Consider the following 17,851-nt stretch of genomic DNA (forward strand, 5'->3'; position numbering starts at 1 on the left):
CTATAAATCTCAGCCTCATAAACTTGTCCTAATAGTAGAAGAAAAGAGCTCTGGAGAAGTGCACAACATTTTCTGCGAAGGCAAGATATGTCGGGATGTGTTTCACAACATAATTTCCACACCCATTTGCTGGAGATCACCAAAGCTGCCTGTCTGATCTCAGTCTCTCTGTGTGCCAGACCTATATTTTGAACCGAACATTCACCTGCATGTCTAACAGGTACTTATGCTCGGCAAGTCCACAATGAATGGATTCTCCTCCCTTGATCAGCCATGTTCTGTCTCCTCATATCACCTTAATTGTAAGCTTGACATCTTCAGTTCACACTCTCTGAAATCCTGTATTCATTTTGTTAGCAAGCTCTACTAATTCTGTCTTTGAAATATCTGACAAATCCATCTTATCCTTTCAGTTCTCATTCTCATTATCTTGCATTGGATCATTGCAAGATCCAACTTTCTTGTCTCTAGTTTTTTCCTTACCTCTACCAAGTGATTCAGTCAGTATATCACCTCTGCACTGTCCACTAAGGGCCATTAAGGAATGTGTGTACTGGGGGTGGGGTGGTATAATTGTTGTTTATCACTGTTAGCAGCCAGGGATGCTGATATGTCATATACATTGACAGTCCTGCACAACATGTGTGAAACAGAACCAGCAGTAGATACATATTCAGATATTTATTGCAAGGAACTGGCTTACATGATTGTGGGGACTGACGAGGCAAGTGCTAAATCCATAGGGATGGTTGGCAGGAGGAACAGGCTGGAAATCTTGGTCATGGGCTGAAGCTGTTGTCCACAGGCTGAATCTCTTCCTCATCTCAGAGATGCCTCAGCTCCACTTTGGAGACCTGCCACCTGATTAAATCAGTTCCATCCAGATTATCGGGGATCATCTCCCTCCTTTAGCCATCCTCCACATTCCTACCTAAACTATTTTCCAAAAAAACATATCTGATCTTGGTAAATTGTTTCATGCTTAGGACAATAAGTAAATGCTCATGTAGTGAGTCCTAAAAATTTTGTCTAAGCTTTTGGTGAATCTAAAAAAAGATTCCTGTGATGATTTGATATTGCCAAAGAGTCAAAATATGGCATACATAAGTGTCATCTTAAATTCTATCTACTTTGGAGGACCAGCCTGGTAGAGCAATTATTAGCAAATATTATTTTTTAAATTCACAAACCGTTCATAACTTCACTTCTTTGTTATAAAATTCTTACCGTAGTTTTCTAATCTATGATTTTTAGCAGACATTGACAGATACTGATATTTTTCATAAATTCTCAGATGTCTTTAAAGTTGAGCATATAAGAATTGAACAGATATGTAAGCATCTAGATTCTCTTTTTTTAATGCAAATTTTAAAAAGTGCCATTTATTTATCTGGGTTGCTTTATTTTTATTATACCATATGTCATTTACAATTGCTGAGCACACCACTAAAGGCATGTGTCTGCAATCTTCTGCTAGGAGATTAAATTAAGCCATTTAGAAAATGATGTGTTTTTAAAGGACAATATTTTTGTGAACATCTTTGCTTTTATTGTCTGGTTAATTGTTGACTGAATTTCTCCCAAGCCTGTGAAAATGCTACAAGTAATGATGTAGGAAGAGAAATATTAGGAAAAATCATGACTTGTTTTGGAAATCTTCTATGCTCATTATGTTGTATGAAAATAAAGCAATGCCTTATAGGCTCCCTCACAAATACAGACACAATTCTCACATCGACACTACAATTCTCTCTTTTTTATTGACATATAATTTACATGTAGTAAAATGTACACATCTTTAGGTGCCTAGTTCTGGGGCTTTTGGCACATGTGTAACCCCCACCCCAAACAAGAATCAGAACATTTATCTCACCTCAGAATGTTCCCTTAAGCCTCTTTCTATACAATTCTCTGCCCCAGGATGAAGACTGGTGATTTCTGTCACTATAAATTACTTTTGCCTGTTGTTTGACTTCATTTAAATAAAACATGTGTTCTCTTTAGTGGCTGGCTTTTTTTCCATGACAAAATATCTATGAGATTCCCCCACATGGTGTGTATTAGTAATTTGTTCATATTGCTAGGCAGTGTTAAATTATATGACTACACCATAATTTGTTTATCTGTCCTCCTGTTGATGAACACTTATGTTTTCTCCAGATTTGGAATTTCCTAAGACTGTTGAAAACATATTTACAAAAAGACCCATACAAACATATTTATAACTTTTTTCTCTTAGATAAAGACCTAGAAATAGAATTTCAGGGTTATAGGTAGTTGTATGTTTAACTGTTAAAGAAAGCACCAAATAGTTCTTCAAAATTGTACTGTTTAACACTTTCAGAAGCAGTATATGAGAGTTCCAGGCGTTCCACATCCTTGCCAATGTTGGGTATTGTCAGTCTTTCCGATTTTAGCCTTTGCGGTGTAATGGTACTTCTTTCTGGTTTTAGTTTGCATTTTCCTGATGATCAATGATGTTGAGCACATTTATGTTTGATTTTTAGCTATTTATATATCTTTGTGTGTGTGTATGTGTTAAATATCTGTTCAAGTCTTTCGCCTGTGATTTTATTGGATTACTTGTCTGTTTTTGTTGATTTGTAGGAGTTCTTTATATATGCCAGATAACGAGCCTATTGTCAAACATTATGTATTGCAAACATTTTGTATAGTCTATGGCTTGCCTGTTTTTTTTTAATTAATGGCATTTTTTGGATAAACAGAAAATTTTAATTTTGATAAAGACTTATTCATGTAATTGTTTGTGGTGGTCAGTGTTTTTTGCCTCTTTGTGATGAAATTATTGCCTACCCCATGGTTGCAAAAATAGGATTCTTTATATTTTTGTAAATGTTTTAGACCTATGATCCCTTTTGATTTAATTTTGTGTATAGAATAATGAGGAGATTGACTTTTTTTTTTTTTGGCCGTTTGGGTATCCAGTTTTTCCAGCATCACTTCTTTAAATGTCTAGTCTTTTCCCATGGATTTTGCTAAGCATCTTTATTGTAGATATATATATATGTAGATCTATTTACTTTTTTCTTTGTTTATATATATGTAGATCTATTTAGTTTTTTCTTTGTTTATAGATATTTTTAAATTTTAAATTTTAAAGTTTTAATTATTATGGGTACATAATAGTTGTACATATTTATGGTGTACATGTGAAGTTTTGATACAAGCATAAAATGTTTAATGATCAAATCAGGGTAATTGGGGTATCAGCGACCTCCAACATTTATCATTTGTTTGTGTTAGAAACATTCCAATTGCATTCATTTAGTTATTTTAAAATATACAATAAATTATTGTTAGCTATAGCCACCCTATTTTGCTACCAAACACTAAATCTTATTCCTTGCATCTTACTGTATTTTTGTGCCCAACTGTTCCTTTTTTATCCCCCCTCTCCTCTCCTCTTCCCAGCCTCTGGTAACCATTATTCCACTCTTTATCTCCGTGAATTCATATTTTTTAGCTCCCACATATAAGTAGGAACATTTTGTATTTCTCTTTGTGTGCCTGGCTTATTTCACTTAACGTAATGTCCTTCAGTTCCATCCATGTTGTTGAAAATGACAAGAGTTCATTCTTTTTTATCACTGAAAAATTTCCCATTTCTTTATCCATTCATCTGTTGATGGGTACTTAGGTTGATTCCAAATCTTGGCCACTGTGAATAGTGCTATAATAAAAATGAGCATGCAGATATCTCTTCAACATACTTATTTCTTTTCTTGTGGATAAATACCTAGCAATGGGATTGCTGGATCATATGGTATTTCTATTTTTAGTTTTTAAAGGAAACTCCATACTATTCATTATAGTGGCTGTACTAATTTACATTCCCACCAACAGTCTGCAAGGGTTCCCCTTTCTTGCAGATCTATTTCTGAACTCTATTCTGTTCCATGGATTATACATCTCTTCTTAGACCAATACCACACCGTTTTGATTTTTGTAGCTTTTAAAAAATGTTTTAATTTTAATTGGCAAAAAATTATATATATTGTATACAACATGATGTTTTGAATATATATACGTTGTGGAATGGCTCAACTGAGTTAATTAACATATGCATTACCATACATATGCATTACCACATAACACATACATTACCACACAGTATAATTTTTGTGGTGAGAACACTTAAAATCCAATCTCAGTATTTTTCAAGAATACAATATATTGTTATTAAGTATAGTCATCATGCTGTGCAATAGATCTCTTGAACTTATCCTCCCATCTAACCGAAACTCTGTATCTTTTGATATTGTAGCTTTTTAATAAGTCTCAAAACAAGCCCTGTAAGTCTGTTCATTGTCAAATTTGAATTGGGTATTCTAGGTCTGTTGTATTTCCTTATTAATTTTAGAATAAGTTTGTCAATTTCTTCAAAAAATCATACCTACAATTTTTATTTTTACCCTTTGTTTTAACATGGAGAATCTTGGCAACATTTTAAAAAATCAATCTTTTATTTTACTTATTCAACAAAATTTATTAAGCATTTATTATTTCCTGGGACCTATTCTAGTATTCTCCTGATACAGTAGTGAACCAAACAGCCACAGACTCCCTCCTTCATAGTGAGGGAAGACAAACAATAGATAAATAAAACTATATTTAAGTGCTATGAACAAAAATAAAGGAAGGCAAGGTAATAGAAAGTGGTTGTAGACACAGGGAGACAGGCTATTTTAAATAGGGATGTCAGCGAAGGGCTTTATAATTACATAACATTTGGGCAGAGACTTGAATACAGTTGACCTTTAAACAATCTGGGTTTGAACTGCATGAATCCACTTATACATGAATTTTCTTCTGCCTTTGCCACTCCTGAGACAGCAAAACCAACCCCTCCTCTTCCTCTTCCTCGTCTTCAGCCTACTCAATGTGAAGATGACAAAGACGAAGACCTTTATCATGATCTACTTCCACTTAATGAACAGTAAATATAGTTTCTCTTCTTTGTGATTTTCTTAATAACAAGCTAGAGAAAAGAAAATGTTATTAAGAAAATCACAAGGAAGATAAACTATATTTACCATATGACATATCAAGTATGTATTAATTGTTTCTGTTATTGGTAACGCTTCTAGTAAGCAGTAGGCTATTAGTAGTTAAGTTTTTAGAAAGTTAAAAGTTATACGTAGATTTTTGACTGCATGGAGGATTGGTGCCCCTCACCCCCATGTTGTTCAAGGGTCAACTGCACATTAAAGGGATGAGCTCTGCAAATATCTGAAGGCACAACATTGGTAGCAGAAGGAGTAGCATGCCCAAAGATCCTGAGGTAGGAGTGAGCCTGCCAAGCTCAGGGAACAGCAAGGAGGCCTGTGTGTCCAGAGTGCGGTGAAGCAGGGAGAGACAGTTGGACATGCGGGTGCCATAGTCCCTGGCATGCACTTGAGTGATATGAGTTCTGAGCAAGCCAAGATGGCACCACTAGGCTTTAAAATGATATAGCTGGCCGCTGAGTGGAATAAACCACTGAGAGCCAAGAATGAAATCAGGGAAATTGGTTAAGAAGAGATTGCAGTGGGCCAAGCAAAAGACAATGGTGACTCTTTTTCTTGACCTTTAATTCTTTCTCTACTGGCATTTAATCAGTTTGGGATTTTGACAACATGTGCAAAATGTGCAGTTTAACAAGAACTTGACCTTTCCTTATGTAACTCTGTGTTAATGAGGTTCTAATTTGTGTATTTCATTCCTGTTGATAACCACTCATTTCTAATTCCATACTCTTTAATTCCTTAAGCATTGGTAAATTTCAATGGCATTGTTTTTTTGAGAAACAAAAAATTTCCAATGAGAACACATGGACACAGGAAGGGGAACATCACACTCCAGGGACTGTTGTGGGGTGGGGGGACGGGGAGGGATAGCATTAGGAGATATACCTAATGCTAAATGACGAGTTAATGGGTGCAGCACACCAACATGGCACATGGATACATATGTAACAAACCTGCACATTGTGCACATGTACCCTAAAACCTAAAGTATAATAATAAAAAAAAAATTTGCCCACTTAATTGTTCTCTGTACATTTTCCCGTCCCGTCCCTTCCCTTCCCTTCCCTTCCCTTCCCTTCCCTTCCCTTCCCTCCCCTCCCCTCCCCTGCCCTCCCCTTCCCTTCCCTTCCCGTCTTTCTTTTTTGAGATACAGTCTCACTCTGTCACCCAGGATGGAGTGCAGTGTTGTGATCTTGGGTCACTGCAACCTCCACCTCCCATATTCAAGCAATTCTCTTGCCTCAGCCTCCTCAATAGCTGGGATTATAGGCACCCACCACCATGCCTGTCTAATTTTTATATTTTTAGTAGAGGCGGGGTTTCACCATTTGGCCAGGCTGTCCTCAAACTCCTGACCTCAAATGATCGGTCCACTTTTGGCCTCCCAAAGTGCTGGGATTACAGGCATGAGCCACCATGCCTGGCCCATTGTTTCTTTCTTTTTTTCTTTTTTTTCTTGAGACAGAGTCTTGCTCTGTTTCCCAGGCTGGAGTGCAGTAGTATGATCTCAGCTCACTGCAACCTCCGCCTCCCAGGTTTAAGCAATTCTCGTGCTTCAGCCTTGCGAGTACCTGGGATTACAGGTGCCCGCCACCATGTCTGGCTAATTTTTGTATTTTTAGTAGAGACCAGGTTTCACCTTGTTGGCCAGGCTGGTCTCAAACTCCTGACCTCAGATGATCTGTCTGCCTCAGCCTCCTGAAGTGCTAGGATTACAGGTGTGAACCACCACGCCCAGCCCCCATTGTTTCTTTTAAATGTTAAATAGAATTACCTGATCCTGGCCTCATTTGAAATGCTTTTAAATATATTGGTATATACATTTAGTTCTATTGGCATGTTAGTCTGCTGCCTCAGAAAAACATGGTGGTCAGTATTGTTGTGATGGACCAGATCTTCTGCATTCTTAACAAATGATAATTTCAGATTATGACATTGTTTTTCTTCTCCTCTTTGTTAGTATTATTCCTTCTAGAAAACCTGTATTTGAGTTAAAAGTGATAGAAAATCCATTCATTTCTGATGCACTACTAGGTTTGTTATGGGATAACAGTGAAACATTTTTAACCATAACAAATTTGATACTGGGTTTTTAGATTGAATTGTAATGACCAATTTATTCCCTAATTTATTTAATGTAATCACAGCTCATTAATATGTAATAGTGCTTTTAAGAAGTTCTAATTAAGATAGTATCATAATAATGAGATCATAACTATGTCATGACAGTAAAATTTTTAGCTTTGTGTAAATATTTAAGAAGTTCAAAATAGATAAGATCCAACCGAAAGAGAATATTTTCTTTATTACATAATCCATATAAATTAGTTATTTTTAGGGTCCCAAAACACCAGTTTTTCTGGTTTAAATTTAACTATTGCTCTCTTAACTATATGTGGAGAATGGGAGAAGGGAAATTCTTCAAGATTCCCTGATGAAAATAGACGATGTTACCATCCAAACCATTTTGGGAAAGCTGGACACAGTGGTGTGCCTCTGTATTTCCAGCTACTCAGAAGACCGAGGCAGGATGATCCCTTAAACCCAGAAGTTCGAGAACAGCCTGGGCAACATAGTGAGAACCTATTTCTAAAAAATAAACAAAAACTAACTTTCAGGATCAAAGATGGAAAGATTTCCATCTACCACTGGGTGGGGGGTGGGACCAGGCTCCAGGCTTATTTCATCAGCCCACCTGTCTGATGTGGCAAAGCCAAGTCTTCCATAGGGAGGCCTGGAGAAAAGGTTCCTATCTCACCACTACAGTGAGCAGTTCACTCAGCTATGGTCTAGTCCACAAGGTTCCTTAATCATCTGACCACACTGGCTGATTTTTAAAAATATACCTTAAAATGTAGGAACTAAGTTTATTTATAATAGTATGCAATCAATGGCCTGTCTCCTAGTTTGAATTTTCTTTGTGCAATCATCCATGAAAAGCATAGAATGCGGTGCCACTGATAAAAGATCACCTCAGCCGGATGAATTTCTAGCACCTGGTAGCACTAAATTGAGGTATTTAAGGGTACAGTTTATTAACAAAACAGATGGAAGAAACTGGGTAAAAATATACCTAATAGAATATGAATATTTCAGAACACAAAGAAATAGTGTACTTTTTAGAGTTCTAAAGTAAAACATCTATGGGATATAGCTGGTGTTATGCTTTGTATTTATTTCTTGATTTTCTTTCTCTCCTAAAACTAACATTCTGGCAATTTTAAAAATTGCACTGATTTTAATAAAATAGATGCCCTTAATTTTCCTCCTGTAGCAGTTAATTTGGGTAATGTCAGTCTGTTACTGTTAGAATTGCTATTCAACTGAAAATGTATTATGATGTGCTGCACACATAAAAATATTACATTATAATGTGCAAAACCGAGCTAAACATAATTGTGCCTATACTAGCGTGGTGACAGGAAGCATCTTCTATAATGGTGCTGATTTCCATATCAGCGATAATTTTATTGTCTGATTTGCATTGTATTCTCCTTGCTGCCGTACTGATATCCAGAATGTGTCTATCCATTCCTAGGATAGATGCATGCAGATGCCAAAAAAATCTAGTTAACTCCCTCTCCTACTCCTTGAAAAATCTTCGTAATTAGAAAGTGAAAAAGATGATAGCAGCCAAATTCTGCCTCCAAAAACTTTGTCTTTTTTCTTGCCTAAATCCCTTTAATGGGTTAATGTACTTGCTGGATGTGTCTTCTGAGGACAACTTAATGGCTCAACTATTTATTGAGCCTTTGCTATGTGTAAGGCATTGTGCAAAGCACCGAAGGATTTAAAACGGACTAAAGTTCCCCCCGTTCTTCAAGGAACAATTTTATAAAGAGCTGGATACTCAAATACTCACAGTGAAAAACTCCAGAAATCACAGTAGGGAAAATGTGTGGCATATGGTTTATGGCAAGGTCAAAAATTATATCAATTTTTTTGAAGCAAAAACTGCTGCAAGGGACTGTTATAGAAATATGTTTTTTTTTTTTTTTTTTGAGACAGTCTTGCTCTGTCGCCCAGGCTGGAGTGCAGTGACACAATCTCGGCTCACTGCAAGCTCTGCCTCCCGGGTTCATGCCGTTCTCCTCCTTCAGCCTCCCGAGGAGTAGCTGGGACTGCAGGCGCCCGCCACCATGCCCAGCTAATTTTTTTGTATTTTTTAGTAGAGACAGGGTTTCACTGTTAGCCAGGGTGGTCTTCATCTCCTGACCTCATGATCCACCTGCCTCAGCCTCCCAAAGTGCTGGGATTACAGGCGTGAGCCACCATGCCTGGCCTAGAAATACAAATTTTAAACCAAAACTATCCATCTATATTATCATATTTTTATGCATACAGAGTCTGAAAAAGCATCTCTCTCAGACTGTAAATTCCCCTTTATCAGAATTTATGCAAACAGTCAATTACCCATGGATGAAATTTTGGCAGTTACAAGTGACTATTGATTTATGACCCAATTGGTTCTTGGGTTTTGATTGCAAGTCCAGCGTTCTTAAGTCTCGTATTGCCTTTTTCAGTGGGAACTCCAGCTTCTCCTGACTCTTCATTTGTTTAAAGAAAATGTTTTCGTCTGATGTTTTATCCATGACTGTTCTTAAGAGAAACAAAGCCTTTGTTAAAGTTTTACTAGTTTTAGAGATATTCGAATTCCAGCATCTTAATTGCATCGACAAAATAAAAAGTTTTCTCAATTCAAAAATTCTCCTTCATCTTTTTTCAACCTTGGTAACGTTGACACATCTTGGGTGTAAAGTCCTTAAAAGGTTGCAGATGCCAGCTGTGGTCTTCAGGATAGGGTAGAAGATGATTTACTTGGAATAAAAAAGGTCATAAAAGGAAAAGGCCTTGAATTGGGTTTTTACTTCTACGTGAATTTCTAACGACTTCAGTTGAGGATAGTTAGAGGGAGAAGGGTTTTGTGGTTTGGGACCAAGAAAAAAGGTATGCATGGAAGAAGTTGAGTTGGTTTTGCACTAAAGTTTTGAGCCTTAGAAAGAGCTCCTGGATTTGGTATCAGGGGTTGAGTGTGGCAGAGCTGAGGCTGGCCTTAGAAGCCCCATACTAGCCTTAGGCATTGGAAAAATTTCTGAGTAGCATATGTCTTTTGCCAGAGAACGGCCAAAGCATTTCCCATCTCAGGTTGTAAGTTAGCCAACCAGGGTGGACCTCAGAAGCAGAAATTAACAACTCAGAGTCATAAAACAGCCTTTCAACATTGGATGTACTAATTATGGAAAATCAAAGTTAAAATACTCCTTCACCTGCAAATTAACTTCAACAAAACAAGGAGCTTGGTGAAACTTTGAAGAATCACTGAAAAGAATCTCAGGGAAAAGAAAGAATAAACAGCAATTGATCAGACAGTTTGCAATGCGCAAATGTTTTTTATATTTTAAAAATCTTTTCATCTTACCTGTAGAACATAAACATATAAAAGCTTTTAGAGGTTTACTTCTGATTCTAGTTATCCCTAAGTTCTTAGGTTTTCTTCATCCGCAAAATCTATTATTATGGAGTTTTTAGAAACCTGTGCCTTGGAGCTGTGTCATTTTACTGTAGGAAAAAAATAAAAACACATAAATCTGAAATAAATAAGTCTGTCTCTCAAATGAGCATCGTTGGAGCCTTTTTAGTCAAGAAGTGCTAGGTAATTTGCGACTAAATCATCTTGGACACAATTCATAGAGGGAATTCTTTCCCCTTCAATAAATGCACCTTTTTCTTTCTTCTCACACTCTCTGCCTGTTATCCTTTCCTCCATCACGGCCTTTCTTTGTCTTTTTGTCTACGTGATCTGTAGCTTTACTTTGCCAGCACTGTTTAGCCTCACGGCCTAAAAAGGCTCTTCACACTTGCTGCAAATAGTCCCCATACAATGAACATCTTAGGAATTGCTTGGGTAAAGAAACAAGTGGTACTTTTTTACTGATTCATAGTCATTCCTTCCGCACGGTCTTTTTCTTAGAAAAATGAAAACTTCCAGCATTAGTGGCATTAATTAATTAATTTTTATTGACCCTTGAGACATAATTTTTGCAGTTTCTAATACTATTATTTAGGGAAATGTGGAATTACACAACCAGATTGATGATTTTCTAGTGCTATCATAATGGAAATGCATCCATCTGTTTTGGAGGATTCAGGAGGACCCTGTGGCTAGTTCTGCAGAGAGTGTTCAAGCCAGGCAGTAGTGTTAGAGTCCCAAGTGGTTTGTAAGTTCTGTTCTCTGTAGCTCTTCTGTTTTTGGAAGACCTTGCCTCTCACTCTCCATGGCCTGGCTTTGTCTGCTACTAATTTTCCTGGAGTTTTGAAGAGAGTAAGCCTTACTTATTTTCAAAAATATTTGCTATCAAATATTTTTGAAAAACTTAAAGGAGAGAAATTTCTCCTAAATTAATATAGTCTATTTCTTAGAAGTACATTCCCAACCCCCGCCCCGCCACCCGCCGCCCCGCCACTGGGTTGTATGGGCCTTTTCTACTGAGCACTCTTGCCACTTCCATCCTTTTTGATCCAATGTAGCTTATAGACCTGCATCTTTTTGTATTTATGGACTGAATAGATTCTATAACAGGTGTATAGGTGGAACTACTGATGCTTCTTCTGCATCAAACATTTATATTGATATTTGAAGCAGTTAATATATGTTCTAACAAGATTTAGGTCCTATAGAAGGAAGGATGGAGAAAGAGGCTATGAAAAACTGAATTTCTCTTTCCAGGAGACCTTTGAGAAGGCAAGCTTGAGTAGCAGCAGCAGTGGAGCAGCCAGCCTGAAAAGTGAACTTTCAGAAAGCGCAGACCTGCCCCCTGAAGGCTTCCAGGCCTCCTGTGGTAAAGATGAAGACAGGGCCTGTGACGAAATCCTATCAGATGATAACTTCAACCTGGAAAATACTGAGAAAGGTACTGCTAGTGGCGGTGTGTCAACATGAATGTATTCTGGGCTCCTTCCTGATTCAAGACTCATTTGCTTTTTTATTGTTTTTATTAATGTACAGATACATATTCAGAGGTAGATGATGAATTGGACATTTCAGATAACTCCAGCAGCTCCAGTTCAAGCCCTCTCAAAGAATCTACATTCAGTAAGCTTTCTTTTATCAATTTGCTATTTGTGGGATTCCGGAAGACAGTAGTTTGGAAATCATACTTGAGTCAAGCAAATATCACCATGTACATAACCCAGTGGTTTGTTTTTCAGGTACATTGCTAATTAGGACAGATATGTCTGTCTCTCTGACAGAGCCCAAAGGTTAGCCAGCACAGTGGTTTTATATTTTCTCAGCTGTCAAATGAATAGTTTTATTATTTCTACCAGCAATTGCAGGTTCTAACTAGAGAGTCAAGATATCTAACTTGGAGACAGCCAAATAACCACAGGAGTAATGGACATGACCTTTTATGAGCCTGTTGGTTAGATGAATTCAAAGCCTGTAGAAGAAATTGGTCTTGGTGTAGACTAATTTTTGTGCAATTTTATTTATATAAATCTAAAGGGATGTGTTACATTTAAAACAATAAAATAAAAGAAATTTTTTTAGAGTTATAAAAAATATGACCTATAAATTCAGTCCATAGTTTTAATCTTGACACTTAATTTAAAACAGTGAAGAAAATAGTCATACTGGGATATGGGAAAGAAAAGGAAAAGGTATAATTAGATAAAATTTAAAGATTATAAAGAGAGATAGAATCAAATACATGGAACAAACCTGAAACTTAAAGAGAAGTTAAAATAGAAAATGAAGAGAAACAATTTTTTTAAAAAAGAGTAAGTTGATAAAATATTAAAAACTGTAGATAGAAATATTCTGAAATAAATTAAGTGAAAATAATTCTCTCTCCTCAGTGACTATACTATGAAAATCTCATAAAAGAACATTTAAAATAGCTTCTCTAAGGATCAAAGTAGAACTCTAAGGATTTAGCTACATTCTTTGTCCTTTCCAAACTTAATTGGTCCATCGAAATAATGACTAGATGTTCCAGATTTTCTGGGACCACCCCAGTTTTCAATATTCTGTCCTATTTTCTCTGTAAATCCCTGCCTTCTAGGTGTATTAATTTGCGATTGGGAAAACATGAATCTCATATGGGAAAAAATATTTATGCATATAAACATATGTAACAAATTCCAGAAGAAGTTTATTACTGACTGATAAGTTCAGTGTTCTATATACCTGGCAGCAATGGTGGGAGGGTTAGTGGGGAGGTAGGAAAGAGATGCTTGACCCTTAAATTTGCATATGGTAACTTGGCAAGGATGGTTATGACATTTTATTACATGACATTTTATTGTGTTTTGTTAGATATTAATAACAGGGTTGTTTTTGTTTGTTTAGCACATTAGCTTTAGAAAAAAAGCCCTTAAACCTGACAAATAAATAACAATTTGTAACATATTTTAGCTCATGCTTTCATAATCAAAGACAATTTTTACAGTATGTACAATTGCTCAGGTAACAGAAATTCAGCATTGTTTTTTGTTGTTGTTATTGCGGTTTGCCATGAATAAAGCCATGTTTGTTTCTTGAATGTTGTTGGACTGCTTTCATGCTACAATGGCAGCAGAATTCAGTTGTGACAGACATAGTATGGCTTGCAAAGCCTAGAATATTTCCTACCCACCGTTTACAGAGAAAAGTTTGACTTTAGAACAATATGAGAGTGTTTATAGACAAAGCCGTTCATGGAATATATAAGTTCTTTATTATTTTTAATTTTATAAAAAAACTTATTTAAAAATTTTTTTGATATATAATATTTGTACCTATTTATGGATACTTGTGATATTTTGATATATGCATAGAATGCGTAGTCATTAAATTACACCTTGTATGGGTAATTCAGATATTGATCACCTCAAACATTTATCATTTATTTGCGTTGGAAACATTTCAGATCTCCCCTTCTAGCTATTTTTAAATATTCAATAAGTTATTGTTAAACATTTTCTTTATTCATTCATTCATCTGCTGATGGGTACTTAGTTTGATTTCATATCCTGGTTGTTGTGAGTAGTGCTGCAATAAACACGAGAGTGGGGATATCTTTTTGATATACTAACTTCTCTTCTTTTGGATATATACCAGTAGTGGGATTGCTGGATCATATAGAAGTTCTATTTTTAGTTTTTTGAAGAGAACCTTTATTTATTTATTATTTTAAGTTTTTTTTTTTTTTTTTTTTTGTGACGGAGTCTTGCTCTGTCACCAGGCTGGAGTGCAGTGGCAGGATCTTAGCTCACTGCAACCTCTGCTTCCTGGGTTCAAGCGATTCTCCTGCCTTAGCCTCCTGAGTAGCTGGGACTACAGGCATGCTCCACCACACCCAGCTAATTTTTGTACTTTTTAGTAGGGACGGCATTTCATGTTGGCCAGGATGGTCTCACTCTCTTGACCTCATGATTCATCTACCTCGGCCTCACAAAGTGCTGGGATTACAGGTGTGAGCCACCACACCCGGCCTAGAACCTTTATACTGTTTTCCATAATGGCTACACTAATTTACAGTCCCACCAACAGTGTATGAGTTCCCTTTTCTCTGCATCTTCACCAGCATTTGTTGTTCAGTATTGTTTTATTAAAACATAAAAAATAAAAGATTTGCAGAGGAAATAATGTAAAATTATTTCTATTTTCTCGTCTCAGACATTTTAAAGAGAAGTTTTAGTGCTTCAGGAGGAGAAAGACAATCCCAAACAAGGTAGGTACAAATTGAGCTCCTAGAAATATTTTTTGATTTTGCAGAGCTGAGTTATTGATGGCTGAATTGAAACCTGATAGCCAGAAGTTTCCATGTGCCTGCGGAAATAGAAGGAGTTAGAGCTTACTTGCCCAGAACCGTTTATAGTTCACCAAGTAGCATACTGAAACAGGTACTGATCTTGGACCTGGGTCTTAGTCTAGCTCTGCCTTTTTCTAGCTTTGTGACCTTGAGCAAATCAGTTAGCCTCTCTGAGCTCAAGGGTGGGCCAGCGGGTAGGGCAGCTGTGCTCCATGAGGTCATCTGGAGCCTTGGTCTTATACCTTGTTCTTCCATATCCCCAGGGTATAGATTTCATCTTTTTGACCAATATGACTTATGAGACCACATCCTACCTCCAAGCCAGCAAGAAGAAGAAAGGGGAAGTAGAGGCACCCCTCTTCCTTTTAAGGATATGACCCAGATGTTATGCTCATCACTTCTGTTCACATACCATTGGCCAGAACTTCCTCATATGACCATAGCTAGTTGCAAGGGAGGGTGGAATATGTTTGAGAGATTGTCTTTTAAAAGCAAATCAAAATTGTTATTTTGGGACAGCTAGCTGTGTCAGTGACAGTTGTTTCTTAGAGTAGAGACTGAAACAAAACTATTAGATTGAGCCTTCTGCAAGTTCTCCTGACCTTCATGAGAGCCCCTTCACTGGCACTGGGTGAGATTAGAGGGAGCAGAAACTTGATTGCAATGTTCCAGAGGCAGAGATAGGAGGCATTTAAGAAGTTGAGAAATGAGCTGGGAGAATGAGCTGGTGGGGAATGTTTGATGGAAAAGGACCTCCTAGAATCAGGATGAACTCAGGGCATTTGGGACAGCGGAAGGAGAAGAGACCAATGGAGAGGAGAGATTAGAGAGGAAAAGAGATAACTGACAGTATACAGTTGCATCATAGACCGGAGCCAGAGGAGTGGGCCTGGAAAAGATGACTGGCAACTCCTTCTTTGTGTCTGGAGAAAGGGAGGTGAAGATAAAATTAAGTTAGAGAAATAGAGAAAGGCAGATTAAGGAAGAATATACTTTATGGTTTCTATATATTTATATTATTATTATTATTATTATTGAGATAGAATCTCACTCTGTCGCCCAGGCTGGAGTACAGTGGCATGATCTCAGCTCACTGCAACCTCTGCCTTCCAGGTTCAAGTGATTCTCCTGCCTCCGCCTCCTGAGTAGCTGAGATTACAGGCGCCTGCCACCATACCTGGCTAATTTTTGTATTTTTAGGAGAGATGGGGTTTCACCATGTTGGCCAGGCTGGTATCGAACTGCTGACCTCGGTGATCCACCCACCTTAGCCTCTCAAGGTGCTGGGATTACAGGCCTTCGCCGCTGTGCCCGGCCGGTTTCTATGCATTAGTTGATATTCTAGGCCAATATTCTAGACAGCTGAGAGGAATGTCTAGATTTGAGAAGTATATTCAGCTAGGAGCAGCCAATGTTGAGGTGAGAACTGAGCAGAGAATGGTGGAAGAACTGCCAGACTTCTCTGAGGCTGGGGCACCTGTTGAGGTTGGGCCACATATAAGTGGTGACGCCAGGCAGGAGTCTTCAGAGCTGTGGGATGACTCCCACTCAGGAGGTGGCAGCATCTGTGTGACAAAAGGCTAAGTCTGCGATGTGCTATAGCAGGCAGGGCTTTTTGGATACAAGCAAAGGAGCCTGACTCTAGCTAACTTATGTGACAGGGGGTTCTTTAGAAGGCATTGTGGGGCTTGTGTAATTTAGGCTCTGGAGGATCAAGCTTAGGAAGGCATAGGAGCCAGTTCAGTCCCTGAAGTCTATAAAGGAGACATTTTGGGGAGGCTTATAAGGGCTCAAGAACTCTGGGATAAATGAACTCCCAGCTTGTTTATTCCATTCTCATGTCACCTTTCTTAGGATTCAAAATCTTCAGAGAGAGACAGACAGATTGGCCTGGCTGGGATCAGGTTCCTGTTTACTGCCTTGAGGAGAGCTGAGATCCTTGACTAGTCCATCAGGGGTGCTTGCTGAAGGGAGCAGGTGTTAGTGCTGGGCAGCCTCAATGGAACCACTTGGATCTACCTCTGGGTTTGAGGGTGCTGGGAATCACATAACATAAATGAAGTTCAGAAGAACCTGCTCAGAAAATTCCTGGGGGATTCAGTTAGGTGACAAAGGAAGGTTCCTATAGACAAATCCTTTTCTTGTTTAGTCAAAGATGCATCACTGATACATTTATCTTCAAATGAAGATCAGGAGGAGTTAGGGTGGAGCCTTTTAATTTCCTAACTTTTTTTCCATGTTTCTGGGAATAAAAACCCAAGGAAAACTTATCAACAGGGTGTATGATCTATCAGAAAGGTATTCGAGAAAACCCTGTAAGACCTCATGACGTTCTTTAGTGGGCCAAAGTGCAGAGGAGTCATGGTCAGAAGTAATGGGGAGGGCAGGGGAAAGAAAAGTACTCGAAAATGCCAAAGAGAACCACAATGGGTGTTTGTGGGGACTGGAGATCTGAGTTAGAAGATCTTCCAAAGGATCTTTAGGGCTTGCTAGTACCCAACATTCCCCACTTACTGACTTTCTATTGCTAACAAAGCAAGTATTTTAGTTCAAAAGTAAATTATGATATATGATGTACTCCCAATTAAGTGAGTTTTATATTAAAATGAAAATTTCCAATCAGATGAATGTAGGTATCTTGGCCCTGTCAAAAATAATTCTATTATTTTTTTGAAAGGATCTATGGAAAATTGTCTTATTTGCACAAATCTGGTTGATGTCCACCCCTTCAAAAACAAACAAAAACCCCATATGGTCTATATCTTTTAGAGCTTGAGATGGTTTTTAAAAAGTTAGTCATTAATTAAATACTTTATAACAAATTGGGTAAGCTAGAATCAGCAGAAAGGCAAAGTTTAATCTGAAGACCATTGAAACAGGGTTATAGAACAAGCTTTAACTTGGGGTTATGACCAAGTCAACAGATGGATATGGAAAGTGGCCCATACATTGAAGTTGATGTTTTGGAAAATATGTTCCAAGGTGAACAGGACCTGACCTAAAGCAACATTTGCAAAATTGTGCCGTGAA

General features: G+C 37.6%; 1 protein-coding gene across 2 annotated transcripts in view; it reads left to right on the plus strand.

The window, feature by feature from the left end:
- Positions 1–17,851, plus strand: part of NEK10 (NIMA related kinase 10) — a 259,175-nt gene that overhangs the window by 175,991 nt on the left and 65,333 nt on the right. For both annotated transcript variants that reach the window (XM_012511285.2, XM_030812248.1), the window contains 3 exons: positions 11,755–11,938; positions 12,034–12,120; positions 14,686–14,740. In XM_012511285.2, coding sequence (XP_012366739.2) covers positions 11,755–11,938; positions 12,034–12,120; positions 14,686–14,740 — 326 coding nt within the window. The remainder of the gene's footprint in view (positions 1–11,754; positions 11,939–12,033; positions 12,121–14,685; positions 14,741–17,851) is intronic.

Source organism: Nomascus leucogenys, chromosome 4, assembly GCF_006542625.1.
Source record: "Nomascus leucogenys isolate Asia chromosome 4, Asia_NLE_v1, whole genome shotgun sequence".
In the NCBI taxonomy this organism is placed as follows: Eukaryota; Metazoa; Chordata; class Mammalia; order Primates; family Hylobatidae; genus Nomascus; species Nomascus leucogenys.